This window comes from Pomacea canaliculata, linkage group LG6 (assembly GCF_003073045.1).
Source record: "Pomacea canaliculata isolate SZHN2017 linkage group LG6, ASM307304v1, whole genome shotgun sequence".
NCBI lineage: Eukaryota > Metazoa > Mollusca > Gastropoda > Architaenioglossa > Ampullariidae > Pomacea > Pomacea canaliculata.
The window spans coordinates 12035701-12056699 of NC_037595.1; the positions used below are offsets into that span (position 1 = coordinate 12035701).

General features: G+C 37.5%; 2 protein-coding genes across 2 annotated transcripts in view; one reads left to right on the forward strand and one right to left on the reverse strand.

The window, feature by feature from the left end:
• LOC112566087 (sperm-associated antigen 17-like) overlaps positions 1 to 18997 on the reverse strand; it is a 37796-nt gene extending 18799 nt beyond the window's left edge. The window contains 19 exon segments of the mRNA XM_025242035.1: positions 256 to 367; positions 769 to 891; positions 1128 to 1312; positions 1846 to 2006; positions 3030 to 3184; positions 3460 to 3635; positions 4816 to 4992; positions 6959 to 7156; positions 7633 to 7909; positions 9033 to 9170; positions 9813 to 9887; positions 9889 to 10016; positions 10308 to 10455; positions 10925 to 11109; positions 13663 to 13854; positions 14926 to 15085; positions 15412 to 15603; positions 15910 to 16050; positions 18826 to 18997. Of these exon segments, the coding sequence (XP_025097820.1) occupies positions 256 to 367; positions 769 to 891; positions 1128 to 1312; positions 1846 to 2006; positions 3030 to 3184; positions 3460 to 3635; positions 4816 to 4992; positions 6959 to 7156; positions 7633 to 7909; positions 9033 to 9170; positions 9813 to 9887; positions 9889 to 10016; positions 10308 to 10455; positions 10925 to 11109; positions 13663 to 13854; positions 14926 to 15085; positions 15412 to 15603; positions 15910 to 16050; positions 18826 to 18915 (3013 nt within the window). The 5' untranslated portion in view covers positions 18916 to 18997.
• Positions 18998 to 19125: 128 nt separating this feature from the next.
• LOC112565856 (enoyl-[acyl-carrier-protein] reductase, mitochondrial-like) lies at positions 19126 to 20544 on the forward strand. The gene has a single exon (XM_025241702.1). It carries the CDS (start codon positions 19139 to 19141, stop codon positions 20279 to 20281), a length of 1143 nt encoding a protein of 380 aa, XP_025097487.1. The 5' UTR covers positions 19126 to 19138; the 3' UTR covers positions 20282 to 20544.
• Positions 20545 to 20999: the final 455 nt, after the last annotated feature.

The following is a 20999-nucleotide window of genomic DNA, read 5'->3' on the forward strand; positions in this document are numbered from 1 at the left end:
CTCTGGTGGCTGCTTGGCCACATGCCCTAATTCACTGTTTGCACTTAGGATAATCAACCTTTAATTGGATCAGGAAAGGGTACAAAATCCACCCTTTTCATGTGGTATCAATCCTTATATCTCAAATCACTCTTACATGAAATGTATCAGTTATGTTGTTCATCATTTATTATCCCCTGTGGAATGTACAGCTTTGTGTAAGTTCAGCCTTCACTGCAGTAAACCAAGGTCAAAAGGTCCAATGCCAAAACCCACCTTGAACAAATTCTGTCCTTTCTGAGCAAATCTGTCCTCCATCAGACGGAAACAGCGTGGTAGTGATTCCCGAAACATGCAGAAGCAGATTTTTTGTGTCGTATCCAGTGAACTGAAACAAGCTTTTTTCATGGCTTTGCTCCTGAACAAGCTTGGATTAACTATTTCAGTAATGTAAGTCTTCTAAAGTGTAAAATGTGTATTGCAATGACTGGTCTGAGCTCTGTGTAACGGTATATCCCCAAATCCCATGGAATGGCCATGCTCCCTTCTAGAATTAGAGGCATACAAACACCACACATGCATATAGACAGGTCAAATGCATGGCATTATGATTGTCAACAGATAGTTTCATGAATTAATATATGGCTCTTGCATGCCCATTAGTACCTGTAGTCTTTACAAAGTGTACACTGATAACACATTTTCCTGATAAACCTATGGCATACCTGGTACTATGCTATTTACTACACTCACTAAATGAGGAAGAAATTCAGAAATATGATTGCTCACTGGCCAGAATGGCTCCTCTGTGAAGACGTCCACCTTCTCTTCAGCTTGGAGTTGTTCTTTTGATCCCCTAACACTGCTTCTAGAACCACTCCTTTCCATTTTCTCTTTCGGTTCTTTTTCACTCTGGTTGTGCCAAATAAAACAGGTGATAGATGACCACTGGTATGAGCTTCATTTCATCTAGCTGAATTTTGTCTATGCAAATAATTATAATCCTTAAACGAGAACAGCAAATCTTCAACATAAACCAGAATATACTACTTTCCTTCTCAGTTCTCGACCAAAAGTAAACATTTGTCCTAATGAAGTTAAAACTGGTGTGACAACATTGAACAGTATCTTAATTAATGACAACTCACTCTCTTTGGTGATCCCTTTTTTTTTTTAGTATCTTTTACTTCAGCAGATAGTCTTTCTTCTTCCTTCTGCCGTTCTTGTTCTTCTTTCCAACCTTTAATGGAGTTTTGACGGATATATGGATTAATCGGTGCTTTTAAATCAGTGGTACTAGTTTGTGATTCAGTCCTAGCTGGACTCTTGGATTCTGCAGTTCAGAAAATGGAAGCTGAAAAAACATTGCTTAAATCACCTTATAACGTATTCAGACATTAATTTCTTGACTGATACAAGTTATGCTGGTCTGCTGGTACTGGCCATTGGTGGGCGTAGGAGTGAGGGATTGGGAGGGAACAACTGGATAAACCAAGGAGTTCACAAAATTTGCCAGCTCAAAATGTTTTGGACAATGGATGAAATATCCTGTATGAAATGGCTGGTCCATCCTTTCCATTTTGCATACATTCTTCTCTCCACCTCAGTACTGACCCCTCCCAATCTCCATGGTACCCTAAAAAACGGTTTTAGACTGGGTGCCATGCTGCTCTCAGATCTGCTTGCAACACTAAAGTGTTGCATGTGGTGGTTTTAGGATATGTGTACAGTATAACACAATCTGGTGGCCCAGTGACACCCATACAATGTACAAAATACTGTACATGTGGACACACACCTCTGCAAACAACTACAAACACATCTGCAAACATCCATGTATGTGCATGCACAAAGTACAAGACGCACCTGCTCTGTTGGGAGATTTTCCTGTCTTCCCTTTCTTTTCAACTCGCTCTTCTTCTTTATTCATGTTCACAACCTCTGTTGATAACATCTGTGCCTGATATTCAGCCTCTTTTACCTTTAACCAGGGCCCAATGGATTCAGCTATATACTCCAGGTAGTTCCTTTCATAATATATGAATAGTATTGCAAAGCAGTAAAAAATATAAAGAACCAAGATTCACATCTTTGTGTAGAAATAGGTAAAGAGGGTTCGGCAATTAAGCTCAGCAATCCACACGCACATGCATACACCATATTTAATCAGTTTTACTCCAAAACTATGTAAACAAAAAGGGGATAAAACTTATCATTCAACTATAGGTAAGCCATCCCTTAAACACAGAAACAGGAAGTTATTGATTTCAAGATTTGAATTTATCCAGATTTACCTTTCTTTTCAAAACCATGGAAGCACAAAAGCATGTCAAGATGGTTATAGTGACATTTTTCAGTTATCTTTCATAGTCATGCATTGTGTTTATTCGATTCTATATAGTTTATGAGCATTAAATTTAAAATCTACTGCCTACAAGACTAGGCATCACACTGTGTAACCCCGTGTCCAAAAGTATTTTCTTGGAAATGTCAATGGGTATACCAAATTTTCTTTAAGTTACAAAGAACTGCTGTTTCACATTGGATTATGATGAGAACAATTTGTTTCTGCTTATGCTTACTGAAAATTTTATTATCTGAACTTTAATTATAATTTTGATTTCTCTTTCTGTCATGTTTAGTGACCTTTTATTATTTTGTAATGCTTGAAATTCCTGCATATCTTGCTATCAGTGAGAAGGTCAGGGTCATGTAGCCAAAGAGTATACTGCCACACAGTATATGAATTGTCAGTAGATGTCATGATGCATTTCACTTCAGGTCTGTCAAGGTTTTTTTCTCCTTTAACAAATCAGCTTCCACATGGAGTATACTTTATCTCCTATTATATGCAGGTAAGCATTTCATCATTCCATAGAGTAAAAAGCTTCTCAGATCTTTGCCTTTATTTTCAGGAAAAAGATTTCCCAACTTCTGATGGAAAAAGTAACAGTAATTGATACTTCAAATGTCTCTCCTTTCAATCATAAACAAACTATAGTCATTTCTTTATTTAAAACCCTTGCAGTAACTGTAACCTGGAATCTCACCGGAAGCCAACATTGGAATGAAGCTCCACATGCCAGTCCAGGTGGTTTCTCAATTCTTTATTATGGGGATTGTGGAAGACAACCATCAGGGTCTGGTCACGTTTGTGGAAGTATGTATCCACACAGGGCAAACAATAATATGCTTCCTTCAAGACCTGAAATGGGATGGCAGACTTACCAAGTGTTGAAGAATCTACTTATGAAAATTGCATGTAAGTGCAGTACGTGTGAATGCACACATCCACACATACACATATTACGTTACACATGCATGGTCACAACAAATATGCTGACACACCATGCACACACCTATACATACCAATACACATCAACAGACATCCGTACACACATAAATATATTACTTTTATATTATCATACACAAACACATATATCCACACACCACTGCACTTGCATCCACATACACACACACCTGAAGAAGCACTTCTGGTTGGAAGTGTTCTGCAAAGCACCATTGGTCAAGCACACGTTTTTGTACTTCAGTAATCTCCTCAATGCTCTCTTCCAAAGACTTCTCTGCTGTTTCCTCTTCCTGGTCACTTGCTACCTCATGGTGCAGGTAATGGTCTAAAGGGACTTGAAACTGAACTGACAGACAGATACCAGAGCAGAAATGAACTGCATGACAGATACCAGCACAGAAACTACAGTTCATTCAGCAGCAGTAGGTACACAATTTATCGGGGGAGACAAAGGAAGCAGAAGAGCTGGACAGACTTCGCCTTCTGTATGTCATGCCCCCAGTGTTGATTTGAGAAAGAGTGAGTGGGTGGATAGGTGGGATGAGTGAATCAGTGTTTTTGAAGTCCATCAGAAGATATCCAAGAAAATCCTGTTTGAGCAGATTTGTAGATAGATGTCTGTGTAACTTTGATAATTATGACAAGCTAATGATTATAAAGTGGAACTGTGCCAGCTAATAATTATGAAAAGCTAAAGGAATTGTGCAAAATAATTCTCACATTCACCCTTGATGCTTGCCTATTAAAATATTCCCAATATTCGAATCATCCTGTCACTGGCCAAAGATTACAAACTAGAGTTATTCTTCAAACTTACTTTCAAACTTACCTTTTATTTGCTTTCTTTTCCTGTCTACTACATTCTTACTAAACTACATACTAAACTTACCATTTAATCACCATCTTCTGTTCATTTTTACTTCTTTTATTATAAACTTAAAACATTCATACATGCATATTTCATGCTGATGTGACAAAAATAGAAAATCAGTGTGTTCAAATTCCGTCTTAAGTGTCAAAAAACATGCACAAGCCTGGATGTGTTCAATGCTGTCATTATAAACTTCACAAATGTGTTCTTTTTTTATTGGTAATATTTTGTTACCATATTTGTATACTTGATCTGCATTTCATTTTCCATTTTTTAGCAAGTCTTATCGCTTTTTTGATGACTCTCTAATGTTTGGGTAGAACTACCTTACCACAGAGCTAAATGTGGAACTGATCATTATTTAGTGTGTTGTTGTTAATGACATGTTGGTCATTATTTATTGTGGTTTTTGTTAATTACGTGTTGATTTTAAATTGTCAGCTGCCGCATATATCTGGTCTCCATAGTGAACAGTAAAGATCAAGAGACTGGATTGAACTGAACTGAAACAAACTGAACTGACCTAAAATAGTAGTAATATCCCAAACAGGAAATTAAACTCATGCGTGTTCATAACTGCATGCTTTTACTTACTGATTTCTTTCAACCCAGATCTGTCATACTTGTTTTATTTGACAGGCTAAAATGTACTCACCACATGAACCACTGTGGGACCGCCTAGGGGATGTTGAATTTGAGCGAGATCTCAAAATTCCTTTTCTACTATCTGAACTACCTGAGCGTCTAGCTGGGGAAGAGCGGTTTGTCTCAGAAATATCAAGGGTCCCAGATTTTTCCTCCTTCAGCTCAGTTTGTTCTGCAAACTTAGTTCCTGTCAACATCACACCACTCAAGCTGTAATTGATGACAAGATGATCTATGTGTGGGCATGTATGCAAACACACACAGCCATACATCAGATACTGAGCTACATTATCAATATACAGTATTCAATGCACATACTGACATAATGAATATTTAGAATCTCATGATCGAGTTCAATCAAGAATATGTCATCTTATTATAAGAGTGATTGATTCTCAATGTGAATAAAAATTACTAGCAACCAAATATAAGTTGTCACAGAATGAGGTTCAATAACATCAATACCTACAGTGTAAAATGCATTTGATTAAACAGAGGTCATTGTCCACCCATTCATTTATTCATTCACATGTTCATGCATACATTCTTTATAATTACCCAACCTTTTTATATCCATTTCCAATGCTTTCTATTTAGATAGCCCAGTATAAAATTAACAAAATGACTATTATGGTGATGTATTGATATATTCAAATATCTAATAAAAAGTAATAAATTGATTGTAATAATGTAAATACACGTACATATCCATGCTAGGTGCTGGCAAAATACTCATGTCATGTGCTGACATGCCCACACACACAGAATACCAAAGACATGAACAAATCTTTGAACAAAATACACTTTTTGTGTAATATTGTGTAATATTGTATAATATTTTAAGGTGCAAATGAAAAAGAATGTCACATAAAAATATCACAAACAAAAGGTTCATCTACTTAGTCAGTGGTTCTCAAAGCATTTCGGACCACGGACCACTCTACTAAAGAAAAATTAAAACTCATGTGAAATCAATACAAGACTAATTATATATGGCGATTTAAACATCTCTTTGATGACATATGATGACTGTCAGCTGCGGACCACCTGACACATTCATGTGGCCCACAAGTGGTCTGCGGACCACACTTTGAGAACCACTAGACTAATTGAAAACAAGAAAATAACAATTTATAAGCATTATTAATGTTGACATAACAGCTGAAGCTAGTGTCTTACTATAGCCCTCAAGCAGATAAGGTGAGAAATTTTTTAATTGATGTCTTTATGGCTAGCACCCATACTGACAAAAGCTTAAAAAACTTCCTTCCAACTACTGCAAATTGAAAATTAATTTTAGACCTACATCAGTCTTATAGCTGTTTCATTTACCATCCCCAGCTATTTTTTGAAAAGCATGAGTGCATGTGAACACACACACACACAAACACACACAACCTAGCCCCAAAATCTTTTTTATACAAGAAAATAATAATTTTCTAAAAGTCCATTTCTAGATATTTCTTGCACCAGCTCGTGTCCCCCAACTTCAAGTGCATTTAACAATTGCGACTCTAGGCTATTCTAGCCTGTACAGCTACCCTCTGAGAGATGAAGGTTCTCAAGGTCTGACTTGGAAATGGATTGCAAAGGTTGGTAGGTGGAGTGATCAGTCCCCAGTGGAGGTGATGGGGTGAACAGGCGTGAAAAGTCAACTTCGTTGTCTGTGCAGATATGGTAATGGCAGGGGTGTAAACCACAACCACAGTTGATAAAGACTCTCATAGAAGTATGATCAAAGTAGGTTAAAATGAAAAAAGTACTGATGTAAGTAAGCAAAGTTTGTGTGAGAGATGCTAGAATTTAACTATGTTAACAAGTAAGAGACCGGACTATAGTTTTGCAAGCACTAACACTCATGTTTACAAAGGTATGCATGAATATGTAATAACACATACACATATATCTATGAATACTAGGTGCACACAAAATACAAACTGTACATTTATGTGTATCCATGTATCATATGTTCATGCACAAATGTCTGCCCATACATGCACATATGTGCACACACACACATGCATGCACATAAGCAAGTTTGTAAGATGACACCCCAAAAAACCTACATTAGTCAATGGCAGACAGATGAAACTCATAAAAATTAGAAAACTGATAAAATGCTGTCAAGAGGATATCAAAAAAAGCCAGCAAACCTGAGTCGTCATCAGACCCAACACTGTCATCTTTGCGCTCCTTTAAGATCATGCCCTTAAAGAAAGAATAAGGATCATCCCATGGAATTGGAGAATGCTCCAAGCCTTCAATGTCTCTTGTGACAATGAAACCATTAGGATCTGTCGTGGCAATATCAATACACTCAAACACAAACTGTTTAAAGGCTCGATCTGTCTCTGGAAAAAAAAATAAAGCAACATTCTCCTTTACTACAAAATGTAACCAGACTGCACTACTGAGCACTCTCAATTACATTATTAAACAGTTCTACTATAAACTTATGTTGTAAACAGTTCTACTCAAAACCTATTATTTTCATCTTCTTGGTCTCCTTTATCTCTTTCGCTTACTGCCATTAAGAGTCTTTCCATCTTGTTATTTTTTTATGTAACCATCAAACAAAAAAGTGTAAATAAAAATAGTGTAAAAGTTACACTCTTGTGGGCGTGGGAATATTTATGTTCTGGAGTTAATTTTATGTTGCTTCTTTTAGCATTACTATCAACTTGCTTTTCACAAGACAACCCAGGATTCACCATATGCTTGGTTTCACAAAAGATTTTACTGCGGCTATGGGATGTTAGGCTTAATTGTTTGTCTTGACATCTTAACCTAATGTACACAAATAATTTTCCATGTCTTTAAAACCAACCATGCATGGAAAGACCACTGATGGCACAGAAGTGAATAAGTTCATGCAGACGAGCAGCTCGTTCTCCCATTTCATCTGGCACTGATTTCTTCGGGTGGAGTTTCTGAGTTAAGAGATGCAATCTAAGTATGGCTCTTTCTGCCTTTTCAGGACTGAAGCCATAGACAGGCTTCAGATAGTGTGTGCGGACAGCTACATCATCCTGGGCATTTATCATCAGTGGTGACTTCTTGTTTTCTGGCTTTGGTACAGTGACGCTCAGGGCTTCTGACACTAACTAAATACCATTTCAATAAAAAAAAAACAACAACATTATAGATGTGAATACAAAGGCATCATAGCATGTTAAACTGAGAACTTACAAGAGAAGCACATATTCCATGGATATTTCATGAAACAGACATGTGACAATGTTTTATATTTAAATGTCTAAGCTTATTCAAAAGAAGACAATCTAGCACTGTAAAAATCTCCAGCACCAGTTCAGAAACAGGATACTCTTTGAATCCAATAGCAATATGAAACTAAATTTCAGGAAGCAAAATAAATAATTACCACAAAATAACAGAGGCTGATTTATGGGGGAGGATGGAGAAACAGAAAATAAGAGATGGTCAGAAAACTATTGTAAAACAATGTGGCTTTCAGATGCAATGGGACAACCATTGTATAGTCTTATTCTACAGTATAATAAAAATGTTGCAAAGATGAACAGAAATGTACTTAACCTACTAGCCTACTAATCAGAAAATTTACTTGACTTTATAAATACTACTTTTACTTTAGAAAGTCTTGTAGTCAAAGGAAGACAGCCCTCATTAATATCCCTGAGTTAAAGGAATCAAGCTGCTTCCCTTTACCAAATTTTTTGCCTATTCTTCCCCATGGAACTCGATGACAGCAAGTCTCAACGTAAAAAACACGACTGAACTAGCCAGTGTTGACTGTTCTAGAATGAGTTAACAGCAACATCCTGAGTTTATCATCATATGCCAGGTCTTACCATTGGCTATGTTTCCAGCTAGTCAACTCTAATCCCAACAGTGCAAAACTCACTTAAATTTGCTGTGATGCAGCCGACCACATAAGACTATGTCACTTATGTTATATGGTGCTGATCTTTGGAGAATGAACAATCAGTGATAAAATATTTACCTATTGAAAGTTCAAGTATGTATGTTTGGGTTGTTTTTTTGTTGTTTTTTGTTTGTTTGTTTTTTTTGAGTGCTCCAAGAATGTATTGCATGACTCACCATAAAAGAGAAGCTCACCCCTCTTTTAATACAGTCCTTCCAATTCCTTGCTACAAGCAGTATGCATAGCACAGCATACTGTGGTTTGCAAACTTTGCATTCAAGATATCTTGTCTAGAGATTTATTTAAGTTCTGGCAACTCATACCTTACGTTCTTGCTCCGTAAATGCCAGTCTCAGGGTAATGTTGCTTAAATGGTTGGCCAGTTCTGAGTTCAACCCATCAGGTCGCCTTGGCAATGACTGCTCACTAGGTGGGTCCCTGTTCTCTTCTGATGCAACAACCTGCAATGAAAATCTTGATATACTCCCCATGTTTTTTGTCTGTTCTATTAATGTATATAACAACACCCAGCATAATTCTCCAGACTTTGTTCTCTTGCTCTGATTTGACCTTCTTTGATAGATAGGAGTATTCTATGGTATCTATTGCTGAATACCACATGGATACACATGTATATGAGCATGCATGAAGACACACAATCTCATTCTCAGATTTTATTCATTCAGATACACTTCAGACCATCTTCAAAAGTCTTTAAAAACTCTTCTCTTACAATCTGATCTACTTCCTGCCTCAACACACACACACACATTTTTTGTTGTTTTTACTTCCTCGATTGATATGTACGTTTAAAACTATTGGATACTGATCAGATGTACAGATTTGTATGAATGTAATGATTTTTTTTTAGCCTTCAGCTCCCTTGTCACTTGGGTTATGTTTGTAAATGTTCATTGTCATTATTATTAAAAATAAAATGTAAAAAATACTATTACTTGCCAAGCACAATAGACCAAATGTGTATCTCAAAGCCTCAACATTCAACCAGCAAAATATTATGTAATTAATATTTAATAATTCAATAAACTGCTAAATAACATAATAATTCTGCCTATGAAAAAATTCCTTCTTCTTCTCCTCACTTGTTCCAGCATGCAGTGTAATACAAGCGGCACGCTAACACTCTCCAGAGGAAGGCAGTTCATCAGATCATTGTAAATAGCGCATATCAGATGGCCCCACAACTGCTGATCCAGAACGTGCAGCTTCTACAGGTGAGCTTTCACTTGTTGGGCGCACTTGAGCTGCTGGTGTGAGTGGGGCTCCCAAAACAGGAATATCTGTTCCTGCGATAAATTTTTATTATATTGATCACAAACTGATGGTGTATTCTGCTCCACAGTGCCGCTGAAAAACTATCATAGCTGTAGCATTAGTAAAATGACACTGGAAATAGCTATTGGAGCGCGACTTACAAAAGAATGCTCTCATGACCATCTTTGGGAATCTATAATGCACAAAGAAATCTGTCCCCTCCAAAAAATGTGAGAGATTCTCTTTCAAATTACATATATAATTTTCTCACATTGTACAGCTGATAGCTCTCACAGAAGTAAACACTAAAAAAGGTCCCATACCTGTTACTTTTTCAAGTGATGCACTTCCATAAAAAGGCACACTCTGAAGCTTAAGGTTCTTGATGTAAGTGTGATACAATCGTCGAGCATCCAGTAGGTCATAGATCATACAAGCCACATCCTCAAACATGGCTTCCCCAAATTGAGTCTGTGCAGTTAGTTCAAAAGGATGATAACATCTCAGCATTACTCCAGAAAGTTTGTAAGAAGACTTTATTAAACTACACTGAACAATAGTTCCAAACTATGGCAACAGTTACAATAAAGACTGAGTTAAATAAAAGCTTATACCCATCTCAAAATCTAATTAGCTGTTGAAACCAAATAGTGTTAATTGTACGGATAGTATAATGATTTACTCCCAACTTTTAATATGTTAATATTAATATATGTCTTAGCATTTACTATGGTGTAATTTCTTCGTTACACCTTTTTTTTTTTTTGGCTGAAGGTCGACTTTGTATTAAATTCCTAATCTGTATTCTATATATAGATAGACAAAGCTAAACCACTTTTTTAAAGTGACTAACCAACCTTTGAGAAACTGCTCAAATATGAACAAGTTATTCATTCAGTCATCCAAGATGTGCCAACTATATAGCAAGCAAACATTTTACCCTCTGAACTGGATCATCAAAAGTGACTGGCAGAAGCAAATTTTCAACTTCATAGTCAAGCCGAGCAATATCATGCAGTCGAGAGGAGTCTGGATTGTTGCGTAACAAAGGAAGAATTTCATGCCAAAAAGTACGAATTTCCAGAGCCATTTTTTTACGCCCCTGACGAGCAGCCTCTTCTGCAGCTGTGTAAAGTAAAAGCAAAAATATTTACTACTGAATGTTGTGCTTTTTAGTGCAGATCTGGTTGATCGAAATTTATAGGTAAAGTCATAAAGAGAGTGATGTGGATGGATGTATTTTGGGGTACACAAACATATACAAACAGCTAAACAGACACACAGATCTAAGTTTTTTCACCTACAAAAACAGGTGTGACTGATCTACCACCACCAAGCAAATGGTTCTGACAGGAGAAGAAATAATGAGGGGAACTATAAGGCATTTCATTGTCACTGGTTTGGCAATGCAATCTACCTCCAAGAACATTTTAGACTGGAACTAGGCTATCCTCAATTTCGTAGTGAGGCAACCACCCCCCAGTGTATCTCCAGGTGATAGATACTAAAGTAGTCAAATGAAATGTAGCGGATACTGGAAAAAAAAAAAGAAAAAAAAAAGGCTTTGCCAGTCTGTTATGTTTCATTTGACTGACTTTTACAGCACCATGGCCTCCAGATATGAAGGTTAGCTCCAAAATAAGCCTGATTTACAAGATGAATAAGCATCACATGATCAACTGGGAGTATTCCTACCAAGACAGGGTAGCAGATGCCAGTTACCCACAGGATGAAATGCCCTGTGTCTAGTGATGACTGCCATATGACACACAGCCACATTATAAGCTCTAGCCTTGGGGTAGGATCTCAGCAAAAATCATCCCTGTGCTCACATGGCAGAAGACAGCATATATATGAACCATAAGCTATAAGGGCAGGTAACACAGCACACTCTAATTAACAATAACAACTTCTAAATATACTTGGAGACAGAACTGACAGAAATGGTGCTCGCGCTGCAAAGATCGACCAGACAGTGCAGTGCTGGGCTCCCCATCTCAAGGGAGATAGCTGTGTTATTCCCAAGGTGTTCTTGTGAGGATGCAGAAAAAAGCCTCTGAACATATCCTACAGGAGTGTAAGCTTTTCCAGAAAATGAGGGCAGAGATCTGGTCATTGCCAGTTCCCCTTGACATCAAGCTATACAGGTCTCTGGCGGCACTACTTTATCTCAAGAGGTGGCCTACAAATGTAGCCAAGTCAAATGACAGCAACAACATATTAGGCCATTTGGCCCAAGCTTGGGGATTTCCTGTAATGCTGGTGTTGCATACTTGAGCCAATGTTGCTTGCTCGCTGGGTGGACCTAACATAATATAGGCAGTGATTGATTGTAGAAATGTGCTAATGTAATGACAATGACAATGACAATGACATTTCTTTATTAACGAAGGTAAAATAAGCAGGAAAATTTGTTTTTCCATTTAGCCCTTGCCCTTTACAGGGGAAGAATAAACTAATTGAAGTAATTAAGTAATATGAGAATAATTAGTAGTAAACATAAGGTAAGGTACAGGAGAGTGGAAGATTAATAAGTACAAAAGTGGTGATTAAGAAAAGCATATTTACAAGGTTTCCTGGAGTTGGGAGGTATCTCTAGAGGCCTCATCTAATTTTCTTAAATGCATTTCAGTAGATGGCATCGAAAGCAGTTCAGAGAGTTCAATTGCTTAAGATGGTGAGGAGAGGCTGTTCCACAGCACACTCCCTGAGCATTTCAAACTTGATTTAAAAAAGTCTATTCTAATAAATGGAATATTAAGTTTTGGAGAAGTTCTAGTGTTACTGGAGGAAAATAGCAGAGAGAGTTAGTATAGTTAAGCAGCTTAAATGTGGTACGCAATGTTAAGATTACAAGATTTAAAATTCCCAAGCTTGGCTCAGACTGAACCAAAATTTTTTAATTCATATATCGGCCCAAGCTTGGGTCAAGATGGACATTATACTGGTAGTTATGAAACATCAGACCATAACTAGGAATTAACTCTTCATGGGCCAACTTTTTTTACTCCAAATTTTGGACAAAATTGCAGCCAGGAAAACACTCATTTTGGACCAACACTGTGAGCTTCTTAAGCATGTAGTCATACCTCCAAAGACCGATTTTAAAGCAAACTTTTTTTAGAAGGCTGGATTTAAATTAGTGAAGGTTTCAGCAGAAGATGAACAGAAGGAGGTTATCTGCTCCAGTTCTGAAAAACAGTCTTTTGTAATGGACTAAAACCATTTCTTAGTCAAATTTGCACTTAGGTTGTTAAGGGTTAGGTAACACCCATAAAAAACAATAGGCACCCCAAAGGAAAAGTGAATGCAGGTTACATTTTAATTGAAAAGATTTAAGAAAAAGTTAAGGTAGTCTTGGGGATTGAAGTATTATATAGAGGCCATACCTTTCTTAGACACATCTTTTATTGTGAGAGCAGTGCTCGCCTTTCTACCTTGCTGTCTTTCCTTACCCAGCATTCATCAGGGTTAGGTAACCATTCAACAGCTGGGTCAAATGAATATTATGTTTGTGCACCTCCAGCCTCCGACACCACTTGGCTATAGTGACAAATATGTCACTCAATGCAAATACACACTAGATGAAGGAAATTTATAAAGATATAAGTTATCTATTAGAATACAGGCAAAGACCAGGCAGGTTTCTCAACTTCAGATTGGTCTATCTGCACCCACCTAGAGTCTTTTCATCCTTCTCAGGTGCATTAGGGTCAGGAGGTGGTGGTGTGAAGTGAGAGTACTCCTGGGAAGACACACGGAGAATGCAGTCAACATTGACTCCTATCTCAGCCAGGTATGGCAACAGGTGAGGATCATTTAATCCTATCATGATTATGTAACGATGTGCTCCGTCATCTGGTTCATCATCTGAAGCAAATTATTGAGCAAATTGTTGATATTTTAAGTTAACTGTTAAGTAAGCAGACATTGCTATATATGCATTTCCTCAGATGATCTTTTTCCAGCTTTTGCATTAATTATTGTGACTTAGTAAATATGTATATGTGTTTTCCAGATTTGCAAGTATTTGTAAGAGAGCAAAGAAGCAAAGAGAGGATGAAAGGAAGGAAGGGAAATAAAGGAAAACAGAAAATTAACAGAAGGAAGTATAGACAGATGACCTGACAAGTGTAGACAGGTAAAGATGTTACAAAACCAAGGTAAGGGTCTTAAACTGTAAAGGATCTCACAGCTTTGTGGCCAATGGGGCTTTGACCATGTGGTCTACAATGTCTGTGGTCTAGCACGTGACAAGTGGAGCCCAGCCCTCTACTTCCGCCACCATTACCTCCCCTGATATAATCATGTACCCATTTTTCCAGCTGGCATGGCAGAGGTAGTTATAATAATAATAGTGAGGATTTATATAGAACTTTTCCACTGATTTACTCTGAGCAATTGATATAAAAAGTGTACAGACTGAATCATCAACAACCATGCATCCATATTCACATATAACAGACACGCTCACTTCTGAAACACAAGTTGATGGGGCTTTTGGTAGGGGGAAAAAACCTCTATCCGTACATTTTTGTCTCCACCCACAGACACCAATGAGCATTACGCATGGTCCTACTTCATGGCTGAACTCACTTACCAAGCCTCCCAAAAGCTCAATTAATAGCTAACTCATTACTATTTATTATTTTTGGAATTGAGTAAAGCAGTTATGGTAAAATATAAAACAAAACTTGTTTATATGGCATTCTGTATTGTGTGCATGTGGGGATGTGTGGATGTGAACTTTAAAAAAAAAAAAACTTATGTTTAAATATAAGCTCATTTGCAGTTTTCATTCTGAAATAATTGAGCATTTTCAGTCTTGTAACTTTATTTTGCTGGAAGTAAAAATGTTCTTTGTTAACTGAGTTGCTATTTTTACACATAAAACATGTTTAATCACTTAGTTTCCTGATCTAAGTAAGGCAACAGTTTTACCTATATATTTTGTGTCTTTGTTCTGCTCTCCCCTCTTAAGCAGTTTGCTCCCCTCTCTAGCTGCTGGAGCCTCTGGAGTTTTCTTCCCACCTTTCTTTCCTTGTGACTTATCTTTATTTGAGCCCATCTCCTTAGCAGCTTTTTCTCTATCAAGAGCAGCCTGGAATCATTTTTAAAATCCATATTCTGTGAAAAATAATGGTAATAGAAGAACATCGCATTTTATTACAAGTTTATCATAATTACGCCTATCCCCTTTTACAGATTTTTATTAATGTTGGATAGGAAAGTTGGTTGTTAGGATAGTGGATAGACAGGTCTGCTGGCAGAACAGTTCTTTGGCTTCCTCTCTGGAAGACTAAAATGCTGGCAATCTGTTTAACTATTTATACTTGTTTGGGTCAATGGCTTTACTGCTTCATATGGTTTATAAAATTTCTTCATAGATTTATACAAATGTATGTATAATAATAAATATTCAAACACCTTTTTCTCTAATTCTCGTTGTTGAAGGTCAGCCATCTTAACACCCATCAGATGGAATTTAATCAGCTTTGCCAACAGAGAAACAGGAATCTCCTCACCAGAATCAAGGTAGGGTTTGCAAACTTCGCATATTTCATAATTAGCAGGCACATCCTTGGTCTTCTTAAGTTTGGGGTTGCCAAGTTCACGAACCTTTATTGTTTGAAAAAAATATTGTTTGTATAAAGTTTGATTTTTAAAATATTATGGCTTATATAAATTAAATCACTATAATGTGAAACTATAACAAAATATTAAGAAATAGACATAAGAAATACTTTTACTTACAACAAAATTTGACTTTGACACTCTCTCTAGTGCATTTTCTGTCTCACACTCACTCACATGCATGCATATATGTGCACACACACACAGATGAGAGAAAAGAGAGAGCAAGAGAACAGATCCACAGAACGAAGCTGAAAGATTAGGAAGCAAAGGAGTTGTGACAATTACTACCTGATTGTACAAAATGTCTTTAGACAAAAGAGTAAAACGCTTGCGTATTCCAGAGCTGATAGTTGTTGCTAATACACCAATGTTCTTGTAATCATCCACCTTGTTTCCCACAAGCAAGGTGATATTTGGTTTCCATTTTTCCTGTTCACAAAAGATAGTAAATCAAACTGACAATTTATTAGCAGATTACTTGTTCCTGAAAACATGTTCGGTATATTTCTGAACAAGACACCAATGAAAGTTGTTTTGCATACAACACAACTTGAATATAAAGATGCTAACCAACATGGTGATATGTTGAAAGAAAACATACAAGTAAACACTAATTTAGAGGCTCATCCTTGTCAAACTTGAATTTAAATTCAATAGAACCATCGGGTCACTTGTTTGTCACACAAATGCAGTGATTTTTTTTTATTGAAATTGAGTTTATAAAACATATGCATGTATGGACCTAAATATTAAATTCTGACATCACTGACATCCAATGTTACAATTAATTACTTCAACAAAGTAAAAAGGCTTTTCCATCACAGCCATAATACATTTGTAATTGTGTAGATAAATTTAAATTACCTTTTCACCTCTTTTCAAAATGTATAAAGTCTTTGCAATGTTAAAAATTTTATATCTCATGAGCAGAATACTCCAGTAATAGAGAATTACTATCTTGCAATGACATTTCCAAGACATTTCCAATAATAACGCTCTTGTGCTTTAGCCTAGTCTCTTGCAGTGCCATTTTCATCATCATCTGAATTTCTCAGACTATAAAACTTTGAAAACCAGAAAACCAGAAAACTTTGCTATTTATCTGACCAGTAACCTACCCTAATCACCAAGATGATAAATGTATGGTCATAGGTCTTTTTCCCCCAGGTCTTTAGAGTCATCCATTCCATTTGGCAAAGACTGAATCAAGAAAGAGACTGAAAAAGAAGCTCAACCAGTGTAAAGACCAAAAAGAAAATTAAGGTCTCAGAGCTGAATATTGGGAAGCCAACTGCCAAGTGAAGAGGTCTGTCAGGGAGGACAACAGATGCTTCACCAATGAACTGACGGAGGAATCAGAGACAGCAGCTTATCCAGGGAAACGTGAAGTGACTATACAAAATAACATGATTTTTGTCGGGCAGGAGCATTAACCCAAACAAGGTGGTGAAAGACAAAGACAGCAAGACCATAACAAACTATGCAGGACAAAGAGACTGCTGAATGGAATGCTTCAAAGAGATCCTGAATCGACCTTGTCCACCATCCTTACCTGACATATCACCAGCAACAGAACAACTTCACGTCAACACCAGCTAACCTCCCACTAAGACAGAAACCATCAAAGCTATCAAAAGTGCCAAAGCAGCTGTCCCAGATGGCATACCCCAAGAAGCACTCAAGGCAGACCCAGAAACAACAGCAAATATTTTACAGCCCCTCCTACACAATATCTGGGAACAAGAGCTAGTACCAACAGACTGGAAACTAGGCCACCTGGTCAAGTTACCAAAGAAAAGAGACCTCTCCCAGTGCAACAGTTGTTGGAGAATCATGCTGCTGTCCATCCCCAGTAAAGTCCTGACAAGGGTAATACTAGAGAGATTGAAGAAGGCACTAGATGACATCAGTCTCCTATCTCATCAGCAGCAGCATACACAAATCAAACTGAGCAAGCTAGCAGAGGAACCGAAGAAGACTGGTTTAAAGGTCAACAGAAAGAAGACTGAAGTGATGAGAATCAACAACAAGCAGGAACTCCCAATCCAACTTAAAGGAGAGAACATTCTGGAAACAGATCACTTTGTGTATCTGTGGAGCATTGTAAACAAGGATGGTGGAGCAGATGATGAATAAAAAACCGCATCAACAAGGCCAGGCATGCTTTCAACAGTCTACGGCCCATCAGGAACTCCCGAGCATTATCCTTCCACAGTAAGATCAGCATCTTCAACACAAAAGTCAAAGCTATCCTACTGTATGGTTCTGAAACCTGGAGAGTGACAAACACCATCAACAACAAGCTCCAGACATTTACCAACCAATACCTACGCCATATTCTTGGAATAAGATTGCCTAAAAAAATCTCCAACAGCAGCCTGTGGTAGAGAACCAGCCAAAATGCCACTGGCCAAGACATCAAAAAGCACAATATGGCTGGATAGGACACACCCTGCACAAACCAGCTGATACCATTGCTAGGCAAGCATTTGACTGGAACCCTCAGGGAAAGAGGAGAGTTGGGAGACCAAAGCAGACTTGGAAAAGAATAGCAGAGAGTGAGGCAAAGGACATCGAACTACATGGGCCGAACTGCATGACGGGGGGCTGCCATAAAACCGGAAGGCTATAGGTGTTGTTTTAGCCCTATATGCTCTTTAAGGAGTAACAAGGAATAAACTAAACATCGGCTTTTTAGCTATGGTACAGCAGAGCAAAGCACAAAACTCCATTCCTTTTTATATCCTCCACTTAATTAGCCACCAGTGAGTCTTTAAAGACACATCTTTTCCATAAGCACTACTACTCCTAAAATATATCTACTTATTGCTACTTATCATTCTCCTTTACCGCCTCAGACAATAAAATCATAAATATACATCTATGCTAAAGATTTAGGCGTTTCCCAGAATGAATACATATATATCTGTAAAATATACAATGCTGTTTGTTGTCTGTTTCGATACAAGTTTAATTAAGAACAATTAATATACGTTCTAAAATGCAAAACGTTGCTAGAATTTCTTATTTCTTAGAAGTTCTTGCTAGAACTGCTGGAAATTTGTAATAAATGTTCGTTTACGGTTGTGTGTGTGGGGCAGGGGGGAAATAGATTTCCATTTAGTTATTTAATTTAAAATTAGTTTTTTATAAAATAAGCTGCTTCGTTTGATATGGAATAACTTCAAACGATTAAAATATTACCTCCTCAAAAACTGCATTCAACAGCGCTACTTCCCACTTTTCTGATGTTGGATTTGTACTGCTCTTCACACGTTTTGCTCCTTTTGACATGATTAAATTTTCTTACTTTGCATGTCTCTTAGAAATCTTTCACCGCCATGTTGTTTAGATTGTTGCCAAGTTGCTATGCGTAAGTTGGAAAGACGACTCTAAACAATAGTTAATATTATAATTAACTATAAAAGACAGTTTGATAAACGTTTTTACAAATATATGGTCAAAATTAATACATTATTGTATATTTTACGCATAGAATTTTTTTAAGTCTCGTGAAATGGGGCAAATGTACACATCTAACATGGCGGGAAGAGTATTTCGTCTGCTATCTCTAGCGTTGAAACGCAGATGTCTGTTGCAAACGAAATTCCTTGTACACCACTCAAATGTTACTCGTAACGTAAGTTCATTTCAACTGATATATAATGATTATGGAGATCCGCGTGAAGTTATTTCGCACAGAATAGTAGAGCTAAAGCCTCTCAAGGAGAACGAAGTGTTGGTGAAAATGCTCATGGCCCCCATTAATCCTTCCGACATCAACATGGTGGAGGGCACTTACTTCATTCGGCCATCCCTGCCAGCCATTCCTGGAAATGAAGGAGTAGGAGAAGTCGTCGAAGTGGGCAGTGCTGTCAAAACGTTACAAGTCGGAGATTGGGTCAATCCTGCAGATTCTGGCTGGGGGACATGGAGAAACTGGGCAGTCAGCAGTCCGGCAGAGCTCAGCAAAGTTTCAAATGACATTCCCGTCATGGCAGCTGCCACTCTGGTCGTGAACCCATGCACTGCATATAGAATGTTGAAAGATTTTATTCAATTACAACCAGGTGATGTGGTCATCCAGAATGGCGCCAACAGTTCTGTTGGTCAGGCTGTAATTCAGCTTGCTAGACAATGGAACATTAGAACTGTTAACATTGTGAGAAACAGACCTGAACTTGAAAAACTTGCTGAAGCCTTAAAGAAACTTGGCGCTGATCACGTGATTACAGAAGAATTTGCTCGATCTGGGGAGATGAAAATTTTTATGCAATCTTTAAACTCTAAACCTAAACTTGCTCTTAACTGTGTCGGTGGCAAGAGTGCCACAGAGCTCCTTCGAAATCTTGACCAGAAAGGTGTGATGGTGACCTATGGTGGAATGTCAAAGCAACCTATCCTTGTGCCAACGGGTTCTTTGATCTTCAAGGAGGTGGAGATAAAGGGTTACTGGAACACTGAATGGAATAAGTGTCACCGTGACAGCTCAAAGAAGCAAGCTATGCTGGATGAACTCTGTGATCTTATTAGAAAGGGTCAGTTTCTGCTGCCTGACAGTTATGACTACCCACTGGAAATGCACAAAACTGCTGTGGAGCTTGCTATGGAAGGGTTTAAATGTAAAAAAGTAATGTTTAATATTAACAGAGATGTGTGACATAATGATAACAGATGTATTAGGTTTTGTGGACAATGCTCATATAGTCATTTGAGTATATATATAATTTGTTGATGCTCATCTACATGGAAAGGAAATATTTGGATTATAAATGGAGCGAAGTAGTTCTTTTGTTAAGGGGAAAAAAGTATGTATATTCGTATGTACAGATATGTCTTTGTACAGTTATTAAAACTGCTTGTCTGGTATGTTTGTGCTGCATAGATTTACAGGAGCTTATAAACAGTAATTTTGTAAAAGTTTCTATTGCTGAATAACTTTAGTGTGTAAAGTCTCAGATGTCATGACATAGTTTATAGACATTATGAGAAAACAGAAAAGAAGTTTAGGATTTGTGAAGTAGGTTGTTAGGAAAGATAGAATTAGACATTTTAAGTAGAGGTGGTGATTGTGTAGGTGTACATCCCTGCACTTATGGTTCTGGTGATAATTATGCAGAAATGCACATTGTCCAGCTCTCACCAGTTTGGGCAGGATTGTTTTTCATCTATAGGAAGGTTGTAGACTACATTGCCTTTCCCCTTCTAGGATGTTACCAGAGGCTTCAAAATGGGGGTTAGGGTTAGGGGCTACTAATGCAAGAAAGTGTGAAATGTCTTCTACAAGAAAAGACAAAGAGAGAGATGAAGGATGAAGAAAGGGAGCAAGGTATCCAATGGCTTTGCTCTAAACATCCTGTCCATGTTGTCAAATGTGA

Excerpts from the sequence above, each read along its gene's own strand:
- LOC112565856 (XM_025241702.1), top strand. The coding sequence starts at position 19,139 with ATGGGGCAAATGTACACATCTAACATGGCGGGAAGAGTATTTCGTCTG.